Raw genomic sequence first — 23,403 nt, 5'->3', positions numbered from 1 at the left:
AAGCTCCTGAAGAGCATTGACACCTTACACTGAAACAGGACTGCGTTACCGCCTGTAAATGACTGAATGAATGGGAAAAGCCGCTCAAATTCCCCAACATGGACTCCAATAAAATCGGTAATGGCTATACTGCTAGAAACTGTAAGAAAAGAAAAAAAAGATACCAGGAATACCATTCCAATGTGTTTCTTGTCTGACCGATGTTACCCAAAAAACTGGTCTTTCCAAGAACCATTGTGCAAACGTGAAAATCTGAAATGTCTGTAAGTCACGGTGATTGTAATTAGCAACTGTGTTCAGTATAGAATATATAAGTTCGAAATGTCCAATCTGTATAGATAAATAAAGGAATCCTGCACTGTATATAGGAAATACATCATGCTGTCGCCTTTATTTTCGGTCTTTTACTCCTCTAATGATATTGCGTCAAATAAAACAAAGTACGCTACCATTCTATAGAAATTAAATGTATAATGCTGTATACTGCAGCAGGCTGTATACCCAGCATAATACAGCGTGCAGTTCTTGTGTGTAGACGGTGTCACACGCAAACTGCACTTGTTTTCCCAGCGCCTGTGCAAATGGACACACCCTGCATATCAAATGCTTTGTCACAAGACGCGATGGGCGGGTTGGAGACGGAGCAAAGTCCGCCGGCCAGGTGAACAGGAGCCGGAATCTCTCTCCGCCGGCGAGTCCGGTCACAAGTTTCCCAGAGCTGTGGGAACTACGTACGTCTTACCTGAGAGCTGCGAAGTTTCACAACTGGATGTGTACACACTCTGTCCCTATTCGGGGAAAGGCGATTTTATTTTTATGTTTGTTAAGTTGTCCGTGTTGCCGTTGCCATGGCTCTCTCCGAGCTGTACACCAAGGTAGGAGTGCTGTGTATGGCGTTTAGCGTTATTCGACGCTTAAGTAAATATATTAAGTGGAAATGCCTTTATTATTTAAATTCTAAAATGCAACTTTTTTCGACAACTGAGAAGAACTCCCCAGTTAATTGTATTATAAATGTTTTGAAATCCTAGTGTCGTTGCGATACTGACATTAAAGGAATGCAGAGATAGCCATGTATACATTTCCATGTGGAAAAAAAAAACAACGAATAAACTTAATTTCATTTAGTTTCATTCAGTTACAGTTATCTTCACTAACTTATATAACCCGGGTTGTAAGCATTTGGTTAATGAAACATTAACTCGACAGCCAAATTTAAAGTAAGGTACTTATGACAGACGGGGTGTTCTTTCAGTGTTCACTAATCCATTTGTGAAAATAACGTTATTTTTCGTTATTTTTATTTATCATATTTCCTCTGTCTTCGTTTGTCTACTGTCATTCATTTTCCCATTTAGTATAACAGAGTGTGGATTCCAGATGCCGAGGAGGTGTGGAAGTCGGCCGAAATTTTACAGGACTACAAAACTGGGAACAGTGTCTTGGAAATACAGCTTGAAGATGGAACTGTAATTACACCAGTTATCTTATTTCCAGGCAAAGACAAATAAATTAGGAATAATGAGTATGCTGTGTATGAGCAAGGCATAAGAAGCTCTGATCCTGAACCTCTGAGGAGTAAACATGTTGTGTTGTGTTATGTTGCCGTATGTTTCATTACGTTTCATTATGAAATGATGGTTATCATAGTCTTCATTTCTGGCATTGTTGTGAGATGTTTCTCCTCCCAAAAGGTACTAAATTATGCTCTAGATGCAAACCAAGAGCTGCCCCCTCTCCGAAACCCCGACATCCTGGTTGGGGAGAATGACCTCACGGCCCTCAGCTACCTGCACGAACCTGCCGTTCTACACAATCTCAAAGTTCGCTTTGTCGAGTCCAGAATCATCTATACCTACTGTGGTGGGAACACCCTTAACTGAGAAAAAAATAATGTTTTCTGCTTGCTAGGCACTCTGATTGCTTTTTCTCTTGTTACCACTCTGTACAGTACATTTTTTCATTCGCAGGTATAATCCTCGTCGCTATAAATCCTTACAAGCAGCTGCCGCTTTACGGAGATGCCATAATCCATGCCTACTCAGGCCAGAACATGGGAGACATGGACCCCCATATATTTGCAGTGGCTGAGGAAGCTTACAAGCAGATGGCTAGGTGTGACCTGAGTGCTCAGTGTCCATTAATGACCCAATGAGAAACTGTTTTGCTGTATACATACTCAGAAAGAGAGAGTACCAATTTGTACCTTTGCTTATCACTGGACCTGTACCCTCAAGGGTAAATGTACCTTTTGAGGTACAGAAATGGACACAACGTTAATGTGCCCCAGTGTTCCTCATAGTCCATTTCTGTACCTCAAAAGGTACATTTACCCTTAAGGGTACAGCTCCAGTGGGGCACATTAACGTTGTGTCCATTTCTGTACCTTTAAAGGTACATTTACCTACAGCTAAGGGTACAACCCCAGTGACGAGCAAAAATACAAATTGGTACTATTTCTCTGGCAGTGTATGTGTAGGTTTTAACCTGTAGTATTTGTATTAGTTGACATGATTTGGATCAATGCTGCTTGCCGTCAAAGTTTGTCAGAAGGGTTTACATATGGAATCGTTTATTCTAACAGCACATGTGTACTGAAAACAGGTCATCAGTGGAGGAAAGTGTATAGATTGTGTAACGTTTCATGATTTAAAAAATGATTATTGACTCTTCCTGAGCGTAGCAGCCAATAATATAATAACTACCAGTAATGTAATAACTCAGTAGGTCACTGCTCTCCTCAGCAGCAATGGCATTCGATTCTTTTCCTGGTGAAAATCTTGTTTCTACTTTGCCAGGAAGAACAAGAACCAGTCCATCATAGTGAGTGGAGAGTCTGGGGCGGGGAAAACTGTGTCTGCCAGGTACACCATGAGGTATTTTGCTATGGTCAGTAAGTCTGGCAGCAAGGCTCATGTGGAGGACAAGGTTCTAGCATCCAACCCCATAACAGAGGTCAGCACATGGTTCTGAACTTCCTACACTTTTTACACAATGGACACAAGTCACTTTATACCTTGAATCGCCTGGGAAATACATTGCAATGTGAGGAACTGCATCACCTGGAATTTTCACCTGTATATATTTTTGCTGTTCCTTGTCAGGCCATCGGCAATGCAAAGACAACTAGAAATGACAACAGCAGCCGTTTTGGGAAGTACACGGAGATTAGTTTTGACCGAAGATATCAAATCATTGGGGCGAATATGAGAACGTACCTTCTGGAGAAATCCAGAGTAGTATTTCAGGTGAAGTGTTATTTTTGTCATTTGTTTGAATGCATTTTAACTTTTATTCATATTTCACATAAGACTCATTGCTCTGCTCCGTGAAAATAACGTAGCATAAGCTGCAGTGCCTACCTGTCGTCTCTGTAGGTGGGGGAGAATCTGAATTCCCACAGTAATCCAGTCTTTTCTTCAGTCAGAGAATGAGAGAAACTATCACATATTCTACCAGATGTGTGCATGTGCAGACGAGCCAGAATTCAAGGACCTGAGACTATGTGAGTAATTCTGTGTGTGTGTTGGGGTGAGGTACCAGCAGAGGTGGGCAATTCAGGTCCAATGAGTTAATGTCCAGACCAAAATTTTGTTTCAACCGAGCAGTTGAGTATAAAGAGTCACAGTCACAGAGCACTCAACTGGTTGGTTGAAATAAAATCTTGGTCTTGACTCTCTGGACCTGAACTACCCACCTTTGGGTACCAGGGCTAGTTAATATAGCATAAAACTCAATCCCAGACACATCTTGTTTCCCTGGTAGGATTTTCTTGTCGAGTTTAAATTTAGAAAGGGGTTGGTGTCCTGTTACATTCTCTCTGTTCTGATGGTTTAAAATGACCTACATCTAAAGAGTCAGGATTTTAGGGAAGTGTGTTTATGTCTGAATGTCTCTTCTGCGAGTACATTGCTCTGCATTTGCATATATTCCTATGTAAGTGTTTATATTGAGAATAACGTGCAAGTTTCATCACTGACTTGATCTTTTTTTCTATACTTACTGCAGTTCTTATTGCACCTGCCTCAGTGGAGATCAGTCTTTGAAATATTTTTATTTGAAGCACATGGAATTGGGTCTTTGTTAAATCGCAGTGGGTTTGTTGAGTTTTGGTTATGAATCTAATGCAAACATATCATAAGTGAATGAAATGCAGAATTATCGGTCCTGAATGTTTCTGTTTGCAGTGAGAGCGGATGAATTCACCTACACAAGTATGGGAGGTGCGACCAGCATTGATGGCGTGGACGACAGAGCGGAGATGGCAGAGACACGGCGGACATTCTCTCTGCTGGGTGAGGGCGGCCCCACCGAAACCTGGCCTCGGCCCTTGTTAAAGCACCCCTGTTTACCCTCCATCTCTTCCCCCAGGGCTGAAGGAAACCTTTCAGTTGGACGTATTCAAGGTGCTAGCTGGAATTCTGCATTTGGGAAACATACAGATCAAATCCAAAGGGACTGACACCTCATCAGTCAGTGTGAGTTTTCTTAACTCGCTGTTAGGCAGGAACAAGTGGGAGTTTTGGCTTTAAAAAAGGACTGGAAACGGGGCACATTGGAAGAGGACGTTGTGAGCCTCATCCTGGCCTATCCCCCACCCCCCCCCCCAGACCAGCGACAGGCACCTGGCCACCTTCTGCGATCTTCTGGGTGTCAGCGTCGAAGGCTTGTCCCGCTGGCTGTGCCACCGACGCATCGTGCTTGTGGCTGAGACCGTGGTGAAGCCTGTTCCCAGGGAGCGTGCAGTCAACGCCCGCGATGCGCTGGCCAAGCACATCTACGCCCACCTCTTCGACTGCGTCATCCGCAACATCAACACAATGCTGCGGTTTGCTGGCAAACAGCACACCTTCATCGGGGTGCTGGACATTTACGGGTACCTCAGGCTTTCTGGCCTGCTGTCTAGAGACACTTCCCGTCTATGTTTTGGGCTTTGCAGCCTGCTCTCTAAGGACACTTCCTGTCTGTGTTTTGGGCTCTGCGGCCTGCTTTCTAGGAACACTTCCTGTCTGTATGTTGGGCTTTGCGGCCTGCTGTCTAAGAACACTTCCTGTCTGTGTGTTTGGCTTTGCGGCCTGCTGTCTAGGCAAACTCCCTGTTACTGTATCGGGCTTTGCGGCCTGCTGTCTAGAGACACTTTCCGTCTATGATTTTGGCTTTGCGGCTTGCAGTCTAGAGACTCTTTCTGTCTGTGTTTTGGGCTCTGCAGCCTGCTGTCTAGGGACACTTCCTGTCTGTATGTTGGGCTTTGTGGCCTGCTGTCTAAGGACACTTCCTGTCTGTGTGTTAGGCTTTGCGGCCTGCTGTTTAGGGACACTTCCTGTCAGTGAATCGAGCTTTGCGGCCTGCTGTCTAGGGACAATTCCTGTAAGTGAATTGAGGTTTGTGGCTTGCTGTCCAGAGATACTTCCAATCTTATTCTGTAAGATGGCTGAGGATTGTCTCACTGATTAGTCCATCTGTCTTTTTACCAGGTTTGAAACGTTTGAGGTTAACAGCTTTGAACAGTTTTGTATTAACTATGCAAATGAAAAGCTGCAACAGCAGTTTAACCTGGTATGTCAAAGTTTTATTTTCCAGCACTGAAAATGAAATACAAACAGAATAATTTTATTTGATCAATATATATGCATTCCTGCTCATGTGTGTCTCACAGCATGTTTTCAAACTGGAACAAGAGGAGTACATGAAGGAAGACATCCCATGGACATTGATTGATTTCTATGACAACCAGCCTGTTATTGACCTCATTGAAGCCAAAATGGGCATACTGGACTTACTGGATGAAGAGTGCTTGGTAACATTCCTTTACCTTGTACTGTTTTAAGTGGGGAATTACTCTTTTAGTTTACATATTTGAATTGACTAGTGGTTTTATTTGTGGGTTTTTTGCAGTGTGTTTTTAGCTCTACTATTACTTTCCATTCCAGTTTCCACAGGGAACTGACCAGAACTGGCTCCAGAAACTATACAACAACTACCTGGACAAGAATGCACTCTTTGAAAAGCCCAGGATGTCAAACCAGGCCTTTGTGATTCAGCACTTTGCTGACAAGGTGGGGTGCCTTGGACTGACAGGTCAATGGGCCGCTTGCATGAAACACTGTCATGCACTTGCATTTTAAAATAGTACAGGCCCCTTACTTCAGATCTATCGGTTTACATACAGTACACTTGGTATAAAGTAGGTAATATTGAAGTAGTATCTGACTTTTTTTTCGAATGAGTGGCCAGAAACTATTGAAAACTGAATATTTTCAGAGGCAAAATTATTCTGAACACTTGTGTTTCTCTGTGAACAGTATCTTCAAACTTCAATGGCAGTTTATTCTGCTTACAAATTCACTCTGAGCACAGAAAGCAGCGGCTTGTAAACATACTGCATGACAATTTTAGTCTCTGTGGCAGCATATACAAACTGCTTAACCTCAGAAAAGGACAAACTCTGAGTTATTCCTAATTCTGTAGGACTGACTACATTTCAATATGTAAGTTTCTTAGCAAAGCCCATTAGTCTTATTAATTTTGTTAGTTGTAGTAAATCATATTTGATTATGTCTAATTTACACATCTGAACTTGAATCTTAACTGTAGGTTAGCAAGGTGATTGTCAAACTGTTTCCTATCTGCTGTTAACCCTGACAATCAGTCAAGATGGACAAAAAAAATGCTGGCAGACCCAGGAAAGTCACCTGCTTTCAATGACAGACTTTATTGTGCAGGTGGAGTATCAGTGCAGAGGCTTTCTGGAAAAGAACAGAGATGTACTTTATGAAGAGCTGGTGGACATCATGAAGGACAGCAAAGTACGGGGCTGAAAAAATATTTTTGTTTACATATATGTATATTCAGTGCTCACAGAAAGGACGCTTCTGTAAACAATATTGGAAATTAACTGGTTTCATAACAAAAGTCCATTGACAAGCAATGTTTAACAAATCTGTACATATCTTCCACACAGACATTTTCTTGTTTTTAAGTGCCATCATTTTTTGGCTAACTCATTCAGTTCTGTTTTTGCCATTTTGCTTTTAATCGCAATTATAGTCATTGTCTCCCAAATGGATACTAAACACAAATGTTTGGTATTTTATGTTATTTCAAAGGCGCTACTAAACCGCTCTTTTAAAAGTATAATTTGGATTTATTAATACTTGAAATGGGTGTTTTACTTAAAACTGCAGGTTGTTTCTAAAGTGATACATATTTTTGTAAAGAATTGAATAAATGAATGATTTTTGTCATAAAATCAATAAATTTGCGATATTTTAAAAGAATTAAGCAAGCATCCCAGGACTGTCTATAACTACTGTATATTGCACTCTTTTTAGCATCTCTTAAAATGCTAGACTGTACTTCTTTTTTTCCAGTTCCATCTCCTATCAGATTTCTTCCAAGCGGAAGAGCAGGTCCCTCCCCTAAGTAAGGGCATTAACGTCAGGCCTGCCAGGCCGGGCCTGAAACCAGCCAATAAGCAGCTCAGGACAACTGTGGGCAACAAGGTAGGAGCATGTCAGATTCCTGTGTCCTGATTGACTGGTTGGCTGAAGCTGAGCACGTTTGGCTGCACTGACTGCTCTCACGTCTGTTGGCTTGCAGTTCCGCAACTCCCTATCCCTCTTGATGGAAACGCTGAACGCCACCACCCCTCATTATGTGCGCTGCATAAAACCGAACGATGAAAAAAATCCTTTTGAGTATGTATTGAGCACAGGAACTTTTGATCACTTAATTGAAATAATGTTTGTTTGTTTTTTTTTATAAGCTCTTGAGAAAATACTTTAGACGCTGTTTTTAGAGCTCTTTAGTGGAGTCTGGGAGGCCTACTCCCTCTGGGAGGCCTACTCCCTCAGCATGGATTCTCTTGTGCTTCAGGTATGACTCCAAACGAGTGGTGCAGCAGCTCCGGGCCTGTGGAGTTCTGGAGACCATTCGTATCAGTGCTCAGAGCTACCCCTCAAGGTGCCCATAAGTCCAACCCAGTGTCAGGAACTGGTTCTTGGCTTTTAATTTACAGCTGTGGCCAGTTTTATGTCATATTCTGGGATCCCTGAATGTAGTTCTCATTCATCAATCTGTACTTTTTGTTTGTTCCTATCTTGTGCTTTGATTCTGATACCTGTGGCTTACTGTACGCAGACCAGTGTTTCTCAAACCGGGTTTCAGAGATCCCCAGACAGACAATTCTCTGGGAGTGTGATGGCTAGTCAGGAATAATTGAAATATAATTTTGGATTTTTTTTTTTCTTCCCAGGTGGACTTACATTGAGTTCTACAGTCGCTACAGTATTCTGATGACCCAGTCTGAGCTGGGCCTTATGGACAAGAAGCAGACATGTAAGAATGTCCTTCAGAGGTTAATCCAGGTGAGTCCTACACTGGCATCTTGAGATGCCTCAGAGTCTCTGATGATTTTAATGCAGCGTGCGTTTGGGGGCTGCATGTCAGCATATTACACCCCCTCATTACTCATTGCTGAACCTCCTCCCTAGGACCCTAACCAGTACAAGTTCGGCCGGACCAAAATCTTCTTCCGTGCCGGCCAGGTGGCCTACCTGGAGAAGCTGCGGTCCGATCGCCTACGGGAGGCCTGCATCACCATCCAGAAGCACCTGCGTGGCTGGAATCAACGCAAGAAGTTCCTGCGCATGCAGGCTGCAGCCACCACCATCCAGCAGTATGTGCGTGGAAAGAGGCTGATCCGGTGAGGAAGAGGGCATCTTCATGCCCTGGTGGTCAATCTGCTAGGAAGAGCCTCGGAAAAATTCCCTTATCTGTAGACATTAATCTGCCAGGATGTCGTTGTATATTCTTTGATCTAGGAGTTGCATGGTTCACGCCTTCACTTTTGTTACCTGGCTCACTGTAGAGGTAGTTGTTTCTCATTGTTATGCATCAATGCTGTTGTAGACAAGCTATTACGGCTGAGATGCTGAAGCAAGCCTGGGCAGCTATCGTCATCCAGAAGTACTGCCGCGGATTCCTGGTCCGGCAGGTGTATAAGCTGGTGAAGGTGGCCACTCTGACCATCCAGGCCTACGCCAGGGGGTGGCTCGCCCGGAAACGCTACAGACAGGTGAAGATCTATAGCCGGCTTGAGCATTTGGTGTGATCCATTGGCCCAGTGTTGTGGGTAAAGGTTATTGAAAGGCAGCCTTTGTGTGTGTGTGTGTGTGCGTAATTTTGTGTGCGTGTGCGGGTGCACGTGTGCGGCCCACTTCAGATGGTGGCAGACCATAAGGCCGTGGTGCTGCAGAAGTACGCCCGAGCATGGCTGGCCCGGCGTCGCTTCCAGAACATCCGCCGACTCGTTCTCAATGTTCAACTGTCCTACAGAGTCCAGCAGCTGAAGAAGAAGCTGGAGGAGCAGGTAAGAGCAGCGGCAACAGGAACCTCACAAGATACTAATGATGCTGTACCGGGGTAGCGCGTGGTTCAGGGGGCTAAGCCTCTGTGGCTGTTATCGGAAGGTTGCTGGTTCAAGCCCTGCCTCAGCAGGGTAGTCACGTCTGTGGGTTCATGAGCAAGGCCCATAACCTTCAGCTCCATGGGCGCCTCTGCAAGTGGCTGCTGTTTGCTGTTAGATTGCTCTCACTTATACAGTATGTGTGTCATGGAGAGCAAGATGGGGTAGGTGAAAAGATCATTTCCCCACAGTGATCAATAAATTGTCATCATTACTATTGTTGTTATTAATAATAGTAAAGTTTGTCTAGCACTTCAGGCAGATGCAGGATGACATTGAAAGGCTGATGCTTGAGAGAGAGAGATTTGGAGTCTTGCCATTTCCAAATTTCTCCCTAACAGAGCAGAGAGAACCACGGCTTGCTGGAAAGGCTGACCACCTTTGCAAACTCTCGCGCTCAAGACCTGGACAAGCTTCAGAGGCTGGAGACGGAGCTCAGCAAATCCATCAATGACAGGAAGTCCCTGGAGCAGCGCGAGAAGATGAACAAGGAGAACACAGACCAGGTGGATGCTGGAGAACATGACAAAAAAGTCTTTCTTGATCTTGACACAGAGAGTCTAGTGTTGAATGCCTGTAACAGTTAGTGGAAAAGTTAGTAAAGCTAAATGCAGTGAACAGAGAAACAGACATGATTTATTTCAGTGTTGGAAGAAATAACTGCAAATTACCCCATGAATTTCTAACATGGCCCAAAGGTGATTCTTCAGCTTCAAGCTCAGAATGACAGGCTTGCTCAAGAGAAGCAGGACATGGAGCGGAGACATGCAGATTCTGTGCAGGAAATGAAGGGTGAGGAGAGAGAGACATCGCCTTTAGCTGTATCCTGACCAGGAAAAAAATCACTGACTGCTTTTTTTCTGTGCGAATTTCCAGACAGCACTGAGGTATTAAAGAAGAGGTTTCAAGAAGAACTTGGGAGGGAAGAAAGGCAAAGAAAGTAAGGGCGTGAATTGGTGACCTTTTGATCACAGGCACAAAGGGTTAGCCCACTGAGCCACACGCTGCCCCCCCCTTCCCAGTAAATAACACGTGGTATGGAATGTGGTTAAGAATAACATTTTTTTTTCTATGCCAGAATTGTGGAGAATAACATCGAAATCCAGAAGGAGGACTATGAGAAACAGGTAGAAGCTATGAAAGAGGAGAACAGGAGGTCGAGGGAGCAGAATGTTAGTTTCCAGCAGCAGATTGAGGAAGAGAGTCAAGTCAACCGTGACTTACAGGAACAAGTTCTGCAGCTTACTAAGCACGTCAAAGTAAGTCTAGTTTTACCACTATTCTTCTCAAGATGTTTACAGAATAACATTTCATTCTACCTTGGAATTATCATTCATTTCACAAATTCTAGCTGACTCGTCAGTATGTGGTATGTGATTCTCATTGACTAGTCATTTAGTAATGTATGATTCATGTTGGCTAGTTAGCAAAGCATGCTGTTGTGCGTCTTTAAAGATGATACCAGAACTGCGGAAAGAGGTCCACACCCTCCAAACGCAGAAAGATGACCTGGATAGAAAGCTAAAGCAACAGAGACAGGAAGCAGGAGGTAGACACACTGATTGGCGTCCGTCTGTGGTGGTTTACCTCGGAACAGTTGGAAATTGCTACCATTTCAATGGCACATCACTGTATAAATAATGTTTATCAAGTTTGAATGTGAATTTTAGTGTTTTGTCACTGATGTTATGCTGTTTTATTAGCATGTGGTGGTTTTAGATCTGACATTCTCTTCTATATTAGAGAAAATTTCTATGGTCACCAGACAACTTCTTGGTGGTATAAATGACAATGAACTTCTTGCCAGGTACGATTTCACAGCTTTGTCATTACATTACTGCATAAACTTTGAAAAAATTTGCACACTTAGTGGTCATACATCTCACCATATTTGAAGGATAATTCCTGAGAATCCTGAAGATTTTGGTGAAGATGGAGAATTTCTGTTTGCTTATGAAGCTCTACGTGAAGCCAGCAGGTCTCATTTCATTATATTTGTTGTATTTATGCATGTGTTTGTAACATATTATGAGATTCTCTTGTGAAGCAGCTACAATTATGACTTTGTCTGTTCCTCGAAACACAGAGTAATGGAGATGCGTTCTCAGGCTCAGAAACAGGACAATGACCGAGAAGTCCAAAGCCTGAGGCTCCAGATGGATCATCTGCAGAATGAGAACAACCAGCTGCAGAAGCTCTTCCAGGAAGAGAACAACATCAAAGACAGCATCCGGCAAGAGGTGGCTCGGCTCGCTGCTGAGAACATGGTAGGAGGGTGGAGATGCAGGTTGAAGACCCAAAAAGCATCACGTATCTGTGTTTATGGGAAGTTCACAACAAAATGTCATTGCTGTTGGAAACGTTATGGGTCTCTGATGCTCTTGTGTTGGTAGCATTTTCCAGCTGTGGTCTCGAGGTGAACACCTATAAACATCAATCAGTGGTGGTGTGTGCCTTTCTTAGTCAGTTTCCTCCAAGGTCTAGCTCGAGGTCCTGCTCTGCTGAGCTGTGTACGCTGTGTTCTGCCCTTTTGGGTTATGACTGTGCGTGTTGTGTTCCCACATGCAGGTAATACCACAGTTTAAGCAGCAGGTGTCAGAACTACAGAGACATAATCAAGATCTAGAAGCCCGCATAACAGAGCAGGCTGCAGAGATGAAAGGTCAGAGGGAATGACATCCAGTAGATGCCAAGTGTTGACTGAGAGTCCATCCTGAATTTTCAAACCCATTATTAACATTAGCATTTTGTCAATGTCAAGTTTTCGCCAGAAGACAATCAAGGCTAAGGCTCATGCAAATTACCTGCTTGATATCAAAAGATGAAAAATCTTTCCGTCCATCCATTTTCCATTCACTTGGATTTCCCATTTCCAGTTCTGAAGGGCCAAAATCTAACACAATTTGCAGATTTCCCTGCCTAGACACATCTTAATTGGCTATTTACCAGGTTTAGTCGCTGTGTCTGAGCAGGGAAATCTGCAAACAGTGTTGGATTCTGGCCCTCCAGGACTGGAACTGAGGAACCCTGCTCTATACACTTGTCCTATGTACAGTTCTGAATGATGAAAAGTCAAAGAATTAATTAGTTTTATATGATGGCTATGAGCAGTTTTGTATATCCCCAAGTCACGTTTTCAGTTTGGATGTTGCCATTTTGTCTACCCTAGGTAAAATGGAAGACGTCTCAAGCAGTCTCCGCAGCAGCCTAGAAGAGGAAGGCCTACAGAGAAGGTACGCCGTGTTCATGCTGGAGCTGAAAAACAGCATCTCAGCGTGATTGAACTAGCAGCAAAGTCAAGATCGTAAACAGCTCTCCATGTGTTTAAATAGTCTTTTAAAATATGATTCCTTTTGTCTACAGGCTCTTGGAGCAGCAAAAGGCAGAATTTGAAAGGGAGAAAGCGGAGCTGGAGAGCCGACTGGAGGAGAAAGAGGAGGGGAACACCCAGCTGAGGAAGCAGCAGCAGGCTGAGAGTGAAGCCAAGAGCCGTCTGCGACTGGAGACGTCGCGGCTCACTGCGGAGAACATGGCGAGTGCCGGGGATACCTAGGCCCAAGGTCTGCTCCGATCCCCTCCAGGGGGTTTGATTTTCACTGTAAATGTTTATGTTTTCATTCCAGGACTTTGAGGAACAGCTTGATATGAAAGACAGGTTAATAAGGAAACTACAGAATCAGATCAAGAGTCTTCTGAAAGTGGAGAATGGTAATACTGAACTAAACGCTCCCATGTGATTTTTTCTTTGAAAGATCTGCACTACATTGTTAATTCCTGCCTCTCTATTCCACCACAGCCAATCAAAATCAAGTCTCTGCTGTCCCCAAAGAGTATCTCGGCATGCTGGAATACAAAAGGGAAGATGAATTAAGGCTTATCCAAAATATTATTTTTGGTACGGACAGTCCTGTTCATGTTTATGGTTGATGTAGCATAGGTGGTTGTTGATGTCATAATGATGTCATGCTTATGGCTAACTGCTGTGATGGACATCAGGTTGACCTTGCTGTGTATCACGTATAGATATGTCATGCTAACTGTCCTTCCCGCTCCTGGCAGACCTAAAACCGAGGGGGGTGGTGGTTAACATGATCCCTGGGCTGGCCGCTTACGTCCTATTCATGTGCATCCGCCACGCGGACTATCTTAACGACGACGCCAAGCTCAAGTCCTTAATGAGCAGCATCATTGACGGCATCAAGAAGATCATCAGGGTGAGATGCTGACCCAGACACCTGAGGCCTTGTGGACCTTCGAAATCCTTCCATCTTCATGTACTGTCCTCAAGGACATCTTGTATCTAGTTTCACTGTAGACCTACCGTATCTGTGAAAGTAAAGTGTTTTACAAAATAAGTCATGTACTCGTTTTTTCAGAAACACCAGGAAGACTTTGAGATGCTGTCATTCTGGCTTTCCAACACCTACTACATGCTCAACTCTCTGAAGCAGTACAGCGGGGAGGAGGTAGGCCGTTGTACAGCAGACGTACTCTGTATGTGATAACGGACCAGAGGAAAATGGATTATATGTTGAGGTTTGGTGAGGTAAATAGCTAACCCTTGCTTTTGCTGGCTGTGTTCTCCGAAGGACTTCATGAAGTACAACACCCCACGGCAGAACAAGAACTCCCTGCAGAATTTTGATCTATCTGAGTACAGACAGATTTTCAGTGACCTCGCCATTCACATCTATCACCAGTTTGCCAGCGTCATGGAAAAAGCCCTGATGCCGCTGATTGGTGGGTAGAAGGCCGTGTGTGTGTGCGCGTGCGCACGCCAACGCGTGTGTCTGTTGTGTAAGCGTGTGTCAGAGCGCATGCAGCACTAGCTCCAACCGCTATTCTGGGCTCAGCTCAGCTTTCATCAGCTCGGACTGGAGCAGCCGCCTAAGTTGGTGTTAATTCTTGGGGTAAGGGCTCCCCCTTGTGGAATCTTTATTAAATGTATAAAAAATAAAGAGAAAAAAAATCAGTTTATAACCTTTATTTAGTTACTCATGAGATTTATTTATGCCTAAATTTATACTTTTCTCCATGTAGGCAAATTATCAAGGACTAAATGTGCCATTCTCAGATAGCCTTATTCACCAAAGTCCAGCCAGTTACTGCTTTTGTTACATTGAAGCTACCTGACAGTTTGAAATGAAATGATGATACTTTATCAATCCCCATGGGGAAATTCTCTCATCGCCTACCTCCCCCTTGCTCTCCATGAGAGACACACATGCAAGTGAGAGCAAGCTTGCCAACGAAGGGCAGCCACCTGCAGAGGCACCCATGGAGCTCAGGCTTAAGATGTGACTATTACAGCAAGGCTGGACTCAAACCGACAACCTTCCGATTACTGGTACAGAGGCTTAGCCCTTTGAGCCACATGCTCCCCCCCGGCCTGATATAATTCTATAGGTCAGGGGTGGGCAATCTTATCCTCTAAGGGCCAGTGTGTATGCAGGATTTTGGGATAATCTTTAGGTCAGCTGCTCAAACACAGGTGTGAGGACTCTTCAACCAATCAGTCCTCTAAGTAGTAATCTAATGAGGGAGTTGCAGCGAAAACTCGCATATACACCGGCCCTTTTTGGATAAGATTGGCCACCCCTGCTATTGGTCATCAGAGTGTTACAGAAGCACCATGTGATCATGTTCAGTCTTTCCTTTCGGATGCTGGCTGCTGCATGTCACTGCTAAGGCTCTCACTGAGTGTCCCTAGTGCCTGGTAAGGCTCTCTCTGTGTGCCCCTAGTGCCTGGTAAGGCTCTCTCTGTGTGCCCCTAGTGCCTGGTAAGGCTCTCACTGTGTGCCCCTAGTGCCTGGTAAGGCTCTCACTGTGTGACCCTAGTGCCTGGTAAGGCTCTCACTGTGTGACCCTAGTGCCTGGTAAGGCTCTCACTGTGTGACTCTAGTGCCTGGTAAGGCTCTCTCTGTGTGCCCCTAGTGCCTGGTAAGGCTCTCTCTGTGTGCCCCTAGTGCCTGGTAAGGCTCTCACTGTGTGCCCCTAGTGCCTGGTAAGGCTCTCTCTGTGTGCCCCTAGTGCCTGGTAAGGCTCTCACTGTGTGACCCTAGTGCCTGGTAAGGCTCTCACTGTGTGCCCCTAGTGCCTGGTAAGGCTCTCACTGTGTGCCCCTAGTGCCTGGTAAGGCTCTCACTGTGTGCCCCTAGTGCCTGGTAAGGCTCTCACTGTGTGCCCCTAGTGCCTGGTAAGGCTCTCACTGTGTGCCCCTAGTGCCTGGTAAGGCTCTCACTGTGTGCCCCTAGTGCCTGGTAAGGCTCTCACTGTGTGCCCCTAGTGCCTGGTAAGGCTCTCACTGTGTGCCCCTAGTGCCTGGTAAGGCTCTCACTGTGTGACCCTAGTGCCTGGTAAGGCTCTCACTGTGTGACTCTAGTGCCTGGTAAGGCTCTCACTGTGTGCCCCTAGTGCCTGGTAAGGCTCTCACTGTGTGCCCCTAGTGCCTGGTAAGGCTCTCACAGTGTGCCCCTAGTGCCTGGTAAGGCTCTCACTGTGTGCCCCTAGTGCCTGGTAAGGCTCTCTCTGTGTGCCCCTAGTGCCTGGTAAGGCTCTCACTGTGTGACCCTAGTGCCTGGTAAGGCTCTCACTGTGTGCCCCTAGTGCCTGGTAAGGCTCTCACTGTGTGCCCCTAGTGCCTGGTAAGGCTCTCACTGTGTGCCCCTAGTGCCTGGTAAGGCTCTCACTGTGTGCCCCTAGTGCCTGGTAAGGCTCTCACTGTGTGCCCCTAGTGCCTGGTAAGGCTCTCACTGTGTGCCCCTAGTGCCTGGTAAGGCTCTCACTGTGTGCCCCTAGTGCCTGGTAAGGCTCTCACTGTGTGCCCCTAGTGCCTGGTAAGGCTCTCACTGTGTGCCCCTAGTGCCTGGTAAGGCTCTCACTGTGTGACCCTAGTGCCTGGTAAGGCTCTCACTGTGTGACTCTAGTGCCTGGTAAGGCTCTCACTGTGTGCCCCTAGTGCCTGGTAAGGCTCTCACTGTGTGCCCCTAGTGCCTGGTAAGGCTCTCACAGTGTGCCCCTAGTGCCTGGTAAGGCTCTCACTGTGTGCCCCTAGTGCCTGGTAAGGCTCTCACTGTGTGCCCCTAGTGCCTGGTAAGGCTCTCACTGTGTGCCCCTAGTGCCTGGTAAGGCTCTCACTGTGTGCCCCTAGTGCCTGGTAAGGCTCTCACTGTGTGCCCCTAGTGCCTGGTAAGGCTCTCACTGTGTGCCCCTAGTGCCTGGTAAGGCTCTCACTGTGTGCCCCTAGTGCCTGGTAAGGCTCTCACAGTGTGCCCCTAGTGCCTGGTAAGGCTCTCACTGTGTGCCCCTAGTGCCTGGTAAGGCTCTCACTGTGTGCCCCTAGTGCCTGGTAAGGCTCTCACTGTGTGCCCCTAGTGCCTGGTAAGGCTCTCACTGTGTGCCCCTAGTGCCTGGTAAGGCTCTCACTGTGTGACTCTAGTGCCTGGTAAGGCTCTCTCTGTGTGCCCCTAGTGCCTGGTAAGGCTCTCTCTGTGTGCCCCTAGTGCCTGGTAAGGCTCTCACTGTGTGCCCCTAGTGCCTGGTAAGGCTCTCACTGTGTGCCCCTAGTGCCTGGTAAGGCTCTCACTGTGTGACCCTAGTGCCTGGTAAGGCTCTCACTGTGTGACCCTAGTGCCTGGTAAGGCTCTCACTGTGTGCCCCTAGTGCCTGGTAAGGCTCTCACTGTGTGCCCCTAGTGCCTGGTAAGGCTCTCACTGTGTGACCCTAGTGCCTGGTAAGGCTCTCACTGTGTGACCCTAGTGCCTGGTAAGGCTCTCTCTGTGTGCCCCTAGTGCCTGGTAAGGCTCTCACTGTGTGCCCCTAGTGCCTGGTAAGGCTCTCACTGTGTGACCCTAGTGCCTGGTAAGGCTCTCACTGTGTGCCCCTAGTGCCTGGTAAGGCTCTCACTGTGTGCCCCTAGTGCCTGGTAAGGCTCTCACTGTGTGCCCCTAGTGCCTGGTAAGGCTCTCACAGTGTGCCCCTAGTGCCTGGTAAGGCTCTCACTGTGTGCCCCTAGTGCCTGGTAAGGCTCTCACTGTGTGACCCTAGTGCCTGGTAAGGCTCTCACTGTGTGACCCTAGTGCCTGGTAAGGCTCTCACTGTGTGACTCTAGTGCCTGGTAAGGCTCTCTCTGTGTGCCCCTAGTGCCTGGTAAGGCTCTCACTGTGTGACCCTAGTGCCTGGTAAGGCTCTCTCTGTGTGACTCTAGTGCCTGGTAAGGCTCTCACTGTGTGCCCCTCGTGCCTGGTAAGGCTCTCACTGTGTGCCCCTAGTGCCTGGTAAGGCTCTCACAGTGTGCCCCTAGTGCCTGGTAAGGCTCTCACTGTGTGCCCCTAGTGCCTGGTAAGGCTCTCACTGTGTGCCCCTAGTGCCTGGTAAGGCTCTCACTGTGTGCCCCTAGTGCCTGGTAAGGCTCTCACTGTGTGCCCCTAGTGCCTGGTAAGGCTCTCACTGTGTGCCCCTCGTGCCTGGTAAGGCTCTCACTGTGTGCCCCTAGTGCCTGGTAAGGCTCTCACAGTGTGCCCCTAGTGCCTGGTAAGGCTCTCACTGTGTGCCCCTAGTGCCTGGTAAGGCTCTCACTGTGTGCCCCTAGTGCCTGGTAAGGCTCTCACTGTGTGCCCCTAGTGCCTGGTAAGGCTCTCACTGTGTGCCCCTAGTGCCTGGTAAGGCTCTCACTGTGTGCCCCTAGTGCCTGGTAAGGCTCTCACTGTGTGCCCCTAGTGCCTGGTAAGGCTCTCACAGTGTGCCCCTAGTGCCTGGTAAGGCTCTCACTGTGTGCCCCTAGTGCCTGGTAAGGCTCTCACTGTGTGCCCCTAGTGCCTGGTAAGGCTCTCACTGTGTGCCCCTAGTGCCTGGTAAGGCTCTCACTGTGTGCCCCTAGTGCCTGGTAAGGCTCTCACTGTGTGCCCCTAGTGCCTGGTAAGGCTCTCACAGTGTGCCCCTAGTGCCTGGTAAGGCTCTCACTGTGTGCCCCTAGTGCCTGGTAAGGCTCTCACTGTGTGCCCCTAGTGCCTGGTAAGGCTCTCACTGTGTGACCCTAGTGCCTGGTAAGGCTCTCACTGTGTGACTCTAGTGCCTGGTAAGGCTCTCTCTGTGTGCCCCTAGTGCCTGGTAAGGCTCTCACTGTGTGCCCCTAGTGCCTGGTAAGGCTCTCACTGTGTGACCCTAGTGCCTGGTAAGGCTCTCACTGTGTGACTCTAGTGCCTGGTAAGGCTCTCTCTGTGTGCCCCTAGTGCCTGGTAAGGCTCTCACTGTGTGCCCCTAGTGCCTGGTAAGGCTCTCACTGTGTGCCCCTAGTGCCTGGTAAGGCTCTCACTGTGTGCCCCTAGTGCCTGGTAAGGCTCTCACAGTGTGCCCCTAGTGCCTGGTAAGGCTCTCACTGTGTGCCCCTAGTGCCTGGTAAGGCTCTCACTGTGTGCCCCTAGTGCCTGGTAAGGCTCTCACTGTGTGACCCTAGTGCCTGGTAAGGCTCTCACTGTGTGCCCCTAGTGCCTGGTAAGGCTCTCACTGTGTGCCCCTAGTGCCTGGTAAGGCTCTCAATGTGTGCCCCTAGTGCCTGGTAAGGCTCTCACTGTGTGCCCCTAGTGCCTGGTAAGGCTCTCTATGTGTGCCCTTAGTGCCTGGTAAGGCTCTCAATGTGTGCCCTTAGTGCCTGGTAAGGCTCTCAATGTGTGCCCCTAGTGCCTGGTAAGGCTCTCACTGTGTGCCCCTAGTGCCTGGTAAGGCTCTCTCTGTGTGCCCCTAGTGCCTGGTAAGGCTCTCACTGTGTGCCCCTAGTGCCTGGGATGCTGGAGCACGAGAGCCTGCAGGGCATCTCCAGCATGAAGCCCACCGGCTTCCGCAAGCGCTCCAACAGCATCTACGAGGACGCCGAGCTCTGCACCATCTCCTCCATCCTGCAGCAGCTCAGCCACTTCCACGCTGTCATGCTGCAGCATGGCATGGAGCCTGGCCTCATCCGACAGGCCGTCCGGCAGCAGTTCTTCCTGGTGGGGACGGTGGCCCTCAACGGCATCCTGCTGCGGAAGGACATGTGCTCCTGCAGAAAGGGCATGCAGATCAGGTGCCTTGTTGAGATCACATCCATCTGTCACCCTGCATGCACTATAAAGACGGCATCAGTGCACAGGCTGTAAAGTGAGATATGCACATACTTTTATACGGATGAAGCTGTAATGCAGAGTTACACTACCAGTCAAAAGTTTTTGCACACACTGAGATTTTCTGAGATTGCATGTTACTCGCTTGACATTTACTAAATATACATTCAATATTCTTTGCTAACAAATAAATGTACATGTTCACCATTTGAGTACTTGTATTATCAACAAAATGTCATATCTTTGATTCATCAAAGTAACTTCCTCTAGCAGTTATAACAGCAGAGAAAATTCGAGGCATTCTTTCTACAAGGGACATTAAATTCTGCTCTGATTCATGGGATGAAACAGTTAACCAGTGCACATAAAGTTTAAGGACAGGCTAGAAGTTGACTACGCCATCACCACACAACCACATAATAGGATGTCAGACATGCACTGTTACATACATCTTTCCATGTTATAAAGGAAACTTGTTTAATTTGACTTGATGTTTTCATTTATAATTGTTCACTCAACTTTCTAGTGCTTAAGAATAAAAATCTGCAGTTGATGAAATAAGCTGGTAACAAAGTGGTAAAAGTGATGTGAAAAAACCTTTGACTGGTAGCGTATATAAGGCACAGGCACAAGCAGAGCACAGACAGCTCAGAATTCTGCGTCTAGATGACAGCTTTGCCTGTTGTGTTTTGGTATCAGCAGCAGGTAATTGGTAGGTACATTTGGGATGGTGTGTGGGACACAAATCCCATGATTGGCAGAGTGATTTCAGCACAGGGCCTGTGAACAAGGCACTTAACCACACTTGCTCCAAGGACTGACTGACCCCGCTTTGTCAGATGTGCGTCGTTTTGCATAAAAGCATCTGTTAAATAAATAAAACGTAAATGCAATCTGCCCCATTGTATTTGAGCACTATTGTTTAATGTAGAGACTACTGCTTCAGTTCTTCAGAGAATTCTTTGAACAGCAGTAGGTAAGAGGGAAAGTGTGCATGCTGGGCAGCTTGTTACTCTGCTGCTGTCAGGCTTTTCTGCTAAATGGGTGATGAATCGGGTCGGTGTTTCCCAGGTGTAATATTAGTTACCTGGAGGAGTGGCTGAAGGAGAAGGACCTCCAGGCCTCCGGCGCCATCGAGACCATGGAGCCGCTGTCCCAGGCAGCCTGGCTTCTCCAGGTCAGCAAATCCACCGACGAGGACGCCAGGCAGATATCGGAGACGTGCACCGAGCTGTCGCCCGTGCAGGTAGCAGGCAGAGCCCACCCCCAGGTCACCTTCCTCTGGCACGCTTAGCGGAGCCGTGGCATTAACTGGCTGCTTTTCTCTCCTCTTTCAGATTGTGAAAATTCTGAACTCCTACACACCCATAGACGACTTTGAGAAACGGGTGGCACCATCTTTCGTCCGCAAAGTTCAAGTGAGAAGCTTTTAGCAAGTTTCAAGCTCTGTTGTAATATACTGATAACAATGCATCGTCATTAAGGCAGTTCTTGGTCTCAGAGTCACCTCAACTTTTACATAGTAACTATAATAGAACAACATAACAAATAAAAGAAAGATATTTTAAAAAGTAGTGCTGTGCAATGTAAACTATAAGAAACGTGTCTGTGTGTGTACAGTGTGAGCGGCACCAGTCGTGTGTGGGGTTAGGGTCCCCCTAGTGGTACATGTGTGCCATGCATAATTGTAAAGTGTGTGTGTAAATATTAGTATCAGCAGTTCACTAGCCTGATGGCTTGTGGACAAAAACAGACTCTAAACCCGCTGCTTCGGGTCTGGATGCTCCTGTTCCGCATGACAAGGCTGTGGTTGGGATGGCTGGGGTCAGAGAGGATCCTCTGTGCCTTCCTAGCCTTTTAAATTTACCTCCACAGATGCAGTGGAAAGTAATTACTGCAAGTTGGTATATATGCTGAGTGATTTATTTATCGGTCTTGCTCTGCTTCTTGTTCTCAGTCTTTATTGCAGGACCGCACTGGATCCACACAGCTCATGCTGGACACACAGTATCGCTACCAGGTCATCTTCCCATTCGCCCCCTCCCCCCAGGCCCTGGAGCTCATCCAGGTCCCCCACAGCCTTAAGCTCGGCTTTCTCACCAGGATATGACGCTCGCGATCATGTGACTGCACCGGGGTCGCCTCTTACATCTAAATACACTGATTATGTCAAATGAGGTATCAGAGGAATCAAATGAAATGTTTAAATATCAGTTGTCAAGGGATTAATAATTATGAGTTATTATAAATAATCTTCAAGTAAATTTTTATTACAGATATCCTGTACTGCAAAGCACCAGTGTCAACTCCATTCAGTAAATTATTAGTTACTATTTTAATACATTAATAATACTAATCATGTAATGTAACTTTCCACCTTACACAAAGTGTTATTTACATGGGGAAAAATGATGCCCTGGAAACATGGTGTTGCACACACACAGATAAAAGGTCAAGTTCATTTTATGTGCAGAGTATCTTTCATCAGCACAGACACATTGTGTCAATGTTTTTTTGTTTTGCCTCAAGACATGTTTTTTACCTGTGGATGAATATAATTTAAATCACTTATAAAATTATTTTGGAATGGAATATAGACTACATGTGTGTAATATATTATGTAAATTGTTCTTAAGAGCAAAATATTTTTGATTTTGTAACTACAAAATACCAAATGTATTTCATATGCCAGTGTCATTTTGAAGTCCTAATGTTTTAACAATAATATCTGAATTGGTCACTGTTCTAATTCTAAACTCATTTTTTGTGAACTGTGTATTTTTTGCCAATGAAGGTTTACTTGCTGGTTGCAAGTACATTGTAGTGTTGCTCTACTTGATGACATTCCATCTTAAAGGATCTCAGTGCCCCCCCCCCCCCCGGGTTGGGAAACACTGCTCTACATAAAAAATACCATTATATACCTTAATATGTAACAATATTAATTGCTGATTGTCGGCCTTTTGGGGTTGTTTACGTCTCTGTTACATGCTTACGTACTTTATGCAGCAATGTTGAAAGTGCTACAAATATATCTGATTTTCAATGTGTACATTTATTACATCATATATTACATTTGCATTATGTGGGTCTGTGTACAGTTGTATTGACATTAAACTGTTATATTCCAGCATATAACAAATTACAGATGTAGCATGCGCATACACATGCACACACGCATGCACAGTAGAGTCTGGTCTGCAGGCGACACCTTGAACATGCAAAATCTTTAATTCTACCCTAAGCAGCTTACTGTACGTCCCTTTAAGCCCAGTCGTTTCCAACATAAGACACAGTACAGCTGCTTGGAAGCCTGTTCCTACAGATTCACCCTCAGAAGGTATGGTATGACTGTCCCGAACTGCTCGTCTTTGTGTTCTTGCCATTGACCTGAAGCTGACAGCGGTGTACTGATGTTTAAAGCTAGACTGTTGGTGTTGAGGGTCTGTGAGCAGAGTGAGGTTGTTGCATGAACTGTAGATGGTCTTACAGGCCCATATCAGCTTTGGACATGAAGATAATTGGCAGATCTTTATTTCAGTATTAAACCATGGAAAATGTTCAGGTCTTATCTCGATAGACTATCTTTAAAAAGCCTCCTTAATATCTATATTTAGATCATCCGATGGTGATAAAACTGTTATGGTACGTTGCACTTTAACTGTTTGACTAGCAAATGATCTGGGTGTAACAAGCAGGTATGTATAGTTTGTATGGTTTTTACTGCCAGTGCCTTAGTGCCTGTTTCCTCATGTTGTCTGAATTTGGACTCTCAGTTATATACTGATGTTGTGATTTACATTCTGAAAATGTGTCACACAACTGTTAATAGTAGCTTAC

General features: G+C 46.2%; 1 protein-coding gene across 6 annotated transcripts; it reads left to right on the top strand.

Annotated features, from left to right (window-relative positions):
- Positions 1-647: 647 nt before the first annotated feature.
- myo5c (myosin VC) lies at positions 648-22,615 on the top strand. Of its 6 annotated transcripts, XM_072717950.1 has the most exons (41): positions 648-875; positions 1,359-1,469; positions 1,695-1,863; positions 1,971-2,115; positions 2,799-2,955; positions 3,105-3,248; positions 3,424-3,505; positions 4,188-4,295; positions 4,372-4,478; positions 4,611-4,876; positions 5,475-5,556; positions 5,657-5,797; positions 5,931-6,056; positions 6,723-6,806; positions 7,371-7,502; positions 7,600-7,697; positions 7,876-7,962; positions 8,255-8,366; positions 8,493-8,704; positions 8,911-9,076; positions 9,224-9,370; positions 9,808-9,972; positions 10,165-10,258; positions 10,343-10,406; positions 10,545-10,725; positions 10,922-11,015; positions 11,210-11,273; positions 11,364-11,444; positions 11,553-11,733; positions 12,035-12,128; positions 12,636-12,699; positions 12,830-12,998; positions 13,090-13,174; positions 13,263-13,361; positions 13,526-13,680; positions 13,843-13,932; positions 14,056-14,206; positions 19,241-19,526; positions 20,635-20,809; positions 20,901-20,981; positions 21,521-22,615. In XM_072717950.1, the coding sequence occupies exons 1-41, from the start codon at positions 849-851 to the stop codon at positions 21,671-21,673; spliced, it is 5,229 nt and encodes a 1,742-aa protein (XP_072574051.1). In that variant the 5' UTR covers positions 648-848; the 3' UTR covers positions 21,674-22,615. The 6 variants fall into 6 exon arrangements, 5 of the variants coding, with proteins under 5 accessions (XP_072574051.1, XP_072574053.1, XP_072574054.1 ...); XR_011993761.1 differs by lacking the exons at positions 20,635-20,809; positions 20,901-20,981; positions 21,521-22,615 and adding an exon at positions 14,320-14,813 and having other exon boundaries at positions 19,241-19,252; XM_072717952.1 differs by lacking the exons at positions 20,635-20,809; positions 20,901-20,981; positions 21,521-22,615 and adding an exon at positions 14,685-14,813 and having other exon boundaries at positions 19,241-19,381.
- Positions 22,616-23,403: the final 788 nt, after the last annotated feature.

This window comes from Paramormyrops kingsleyae, chromosome 11, assembly GCF_048594095.1.
Source record: "Paramormyrops kingsleyae isolate MSU_618 chromosome 11, PKINGS_0.4, whole genome shotgun sequence".
Classification (NCBI taxonomy): Eukaryota; Metazoa; Chordata; class Actinopteri; order Osteoglossiformes; family Mormyridae; genus Paramormyrops; species Paramormyrops kingsleyae.
The sequence above is the reverse complement of the archived record's forward strand: the minus strand, read 5'-3'. Positions and strand labels throughout refer to the sequence as shown.

What these genes read in the sequence shown, in the direction of transcription:
- myo5c (XM_072717950.1), top strand. Translation starts at nt 849, where the DNA reads ATGGCTCTCTCCGAGCTGTACACCAAG. An exon ending in CTGACACCTCATCAGTCAGT is followed by an intron (nt 4,479 to 4,610) that starts GTGAGTTTTCTT and finishes CCCCCCCCCCAG; the next exon opens with ACCAGCGACAGGCACCTGGC. An exon ending in ACATCATGAAGGACAGCAAA is followed by an intron (nt 6,807 to 7,370) that starts GTACGGGGCTGA and finishes CTTTTTTTCCAG; the next exon opens with TTCCATCTCCTATCAGATTT.